Below are 3,226 nucleotides of genomic sequence, written 5' to 3'. Positions count from 1 at the left end.
CAAAAGTATAGAAACCTCGTCTTTGATGAATGCATGTTTGATCTCAGACTGCAACCTTCTCTTTTGTTTGACCGGGTGGAACTTTCGATCCAGGCTCAATTTGTGAGTTTTCACCTCCGCTGGGATCCCTGTCATATCTAAATGGGACCAGGCAAAACAATCGGCATAAACTTTAAGAAAATCAATAAGTTTTTTCCTAAGCTCGGGAGTTAGTCTTGTGCCCAAGTATACCTTTCAATCTGGTAGGTGCTCGATCAGTATAACCTGCTCCAATCCCTCAATTGTTGACTTAGTGGCATCGGTGTCATTGGGTGTTATAAAAGATCTCAGGACGCCGTAATCATCTTTCTCGTCTGCTATGTGTTCCTCCTATTTCTTTTGGCCCGGTAGAGATTGGGATCATTGATTGCCATTTGGTTTCCTTTTCTTTGGCGAGTTCCCTGCTTTTTGATGTCAAAATCGCGGGCACCAAGATTACTTCATCCACAATGAACATTTCCTTTGCGTCCGACTGTTCTCCGTATACTGTTTTGACTCCTCTCGGAGTGGAAAATTTCAACGTCTGATGTAAGGTTGAAGACACCGCCCTTATGCTGTGAACCCATGGCCTTGCGAACAAGGCATTGTACCTCATATCCCCCCGATCACATAGAACTTTATTTCCTGGGTGGTCCCGGCAGTGTTTATCGGTAAATTTATTTCATCCTTCGCCGTCTCGCATGCCATGTTGAATCCGTTCAACACCCGGAACGCCGGTACAATTTGGTCTAATAATCCCAGTTGTTCAACGACCCTCCATCGGATGATGTTGGCAGAGCTACCTGGATCAATCAACACATGTTCAACTCGAGATTTATTAATAAGCGCAGATATTACAAGTTCATCGTTGTGAGCTGGATGATTCCCTCGGCATCTTCATCGCTGAACGAGATGGCCCGTTCTGGGATATAATCCTGGGTGCATTTTTCCCCTCGGGATAGAAACTTTGGTGAGTTTTATCATTAGCCCTTGGGGACATCCACTCCCCCAATGATCATGTTGATCACATGCTGGGACTCCTCTTGTTCAACCTATTTGTTGGCATCCCTGTTTCTTAAATGATATTTTGCTCTTTCGCTTAGGAATTCTCGAAGATGCCCATTGTTGAATAATTGAGCTACTTCTTCCCTTAGCTATAGACAATCTTCGGTCCTATGACCGTGAGTACCGTGGTACTTACACACCAAGATATGATCCCTCTAGGCAGGATCAGACTGCAGTGGTCTAGGCCACTTGGTCTCTGTCACGACCCGAAAATCCCACCCTCGGGACCGTGATGGCACCTAACATTTCACTTTCTAGGTAAGCCAAAGTTAGAACGGTTTATCCATTTTTAAAAGTTCACATTAAATAATAATAAAGAAACCGAAATAATTGAAATAAATTCTGAAGTAAAGTGCGGAAAAACATAACAATTGAAATATCTAATACAACCTCAAATCTGGTGTCACAAGTGCACTAGCTACTAGAATACTACAAATAAAGGTTTGAATAAAAGTAAAGTTGTCTGAAATAAAAATACACAGCTAAGGTATAGGAGGAGGGGACTTCAGGGCTGTGAACGCCGAGCAATTGTACCTCAAGTCTCCACACTGATAGTCAACCCTAGCAATCTACTGACCGCCGCTAAGACCGACTCCAAAATCTTTACAAAAAGTGCAGAGTGTAGTATGAGTACAAACGACCCCATGTACTCTGTAAGTACCGAGCCTAACCTCGATGAAGTAGTGATGAGGCTAAGGCGGGTCCCTTACAATATAACCTGTACGTAGTACAATATAATGACAGAAACGGAAAATATGGAAACGAAATAAAGAAGCTAACTCATGAAAATAACTCAATCTTCGAAGAAAAACTAGTAAATGCCAGAAATACCAATCCTTAGATTCTCGTATGAAAGTATCGAAGCCAACACAACATAATAAGGAATAGAAATACATAAACTGTTGCGGCGCGCAACTCGATCTCACCGTACAAACTTATTCCAATATATATATATATATATATATATATATATATATATATATATATATATATATATATCAATAATAATGAGTAAATATATGTTGTGGCGTGCAACTCTGATCCCACCATATAGTCATTATATATATATATATATATATATATATATATATATATATATATATATATATATATATATATATATGTCGTGGCGCACAACCTGATCCCACCATATAGTCATTATCAATATCGTAATCACCCTTATTTCACTATATCAATCCACACTTATTTTACCTGTTGCGGCACGCAACCCAATTCCACCATATCAATATAAATTCACCCTTATTTAACATATCAATCCACCCTTATTCCACATGTTGCACGCAACCCTATCCCACTATATCAATATAAATAAATCAATGTGTGCAAGCAATTTAATAACTCAAATCAAAAACCCTAATCGGCAGAGCAGCTTCTCTCAAGTAAGATGGTAGATTTCTCGTAGGGTTTCAGACTGTACCTAACCAAATGGCTCCAGCTAAAGCTGATCCGTCCAAAAAATCTGACCCCAAGGCACATGCAGCTAAGGTTGCCAAGGCTGTCAAGTCAGGATCAACCTTGAAGAAGAAGTCACAAAAGATAAGGACAAAAGTTACATTCCACCGACCTAAGACTTTGAAGAAGGATAGAAACCCCAAGTACCCTCGTATTAGTGCACCTGGAAGGAACAAACTTGATCATTATGGGATTCTAAAGTATCCCCTCACCACCGAGTCTGGAATGAAGAAGATTGAGGACAATAACACCCTTGTTTTCATTGTGGACATCAAGGCTGATAAAAAGAAGATTAAGGATGCTGTGAAGAAGATGTATGACATTCAGACAAAGAAAGTCAATACCTTAATTAGGCCTGATGGGACGAAGAAAGGCCTGATGGGACGAAGAAAGCATATGTGAGGTTGACTCCTGACTATGATGCTTTGGACGTTGCCAACAAAATTAGAATCATCTAAACTAGTTACCTGTCTAGAATTTTACAAGAAATTAAAATCTTGGATTTAAGTTTCTAGATACACTTGAATGGAAGTGCCTTGTGTTTTTCATTCTGAATTTTGTGTTTTAGAGACATGTTTTGTTCCGTGTAAGAGATTTCACTTTTATTCTCGCATTTTTTATTTCCCGAGATTCTCTGAATCCTAAGTTGTGTTCCTAAATCCTTAGAGGC

At 39.6% G+C, this 3,226-nt stretch overlaps 1 protein-coding gene across 1 annotated transcript; it reads left to right on the top strand.

Annotated features, from left to right (window-relative positions):
* The first annotated feature begins 2,457 nt into the window (after positions 1-2,457).
* Positions 2,458-3,000, top strand: LOC104117422 (large ribosomal subunit protein uL23-like). The gene has a single exon (XM_018778021.3). The coding sequence runs from the start codon at positions 2,530-2,532 to the stop codon at positions 2,956-2,958; it is 429 nt and encodes a 142-aa protein (XP_018633537.1). The 5' UTR covers positions 2,458-2,529; the 3' UTR covers positions 2,959-3,000.
* The last annotated feature ends 226 nt before the right edge of the window (positions 3,001-3,226 follow it).

The sequence above is a fragment of the Nicotiana tomentosiformis genome, chromosome 1, assembly GCF_000390325.3.
Source record: "Nicotiana tomentosiformis chromosome 1, ASM39032v3, whole genome shotgun sequence".
In the NCBI taxonomy this organism is placed as follows: domain Eukaryota; kingdom Viridiplantae; phylum Streptophyta; class Magnoliopsida; order Solanales; family Solanaceae; genus Nicotiana; species Nicotiana tomentosiformis.
Note: the sequence above shows the minus strand (reverse complement) of the source record. Positions and strands in the feature narration are given on the sequence as shown.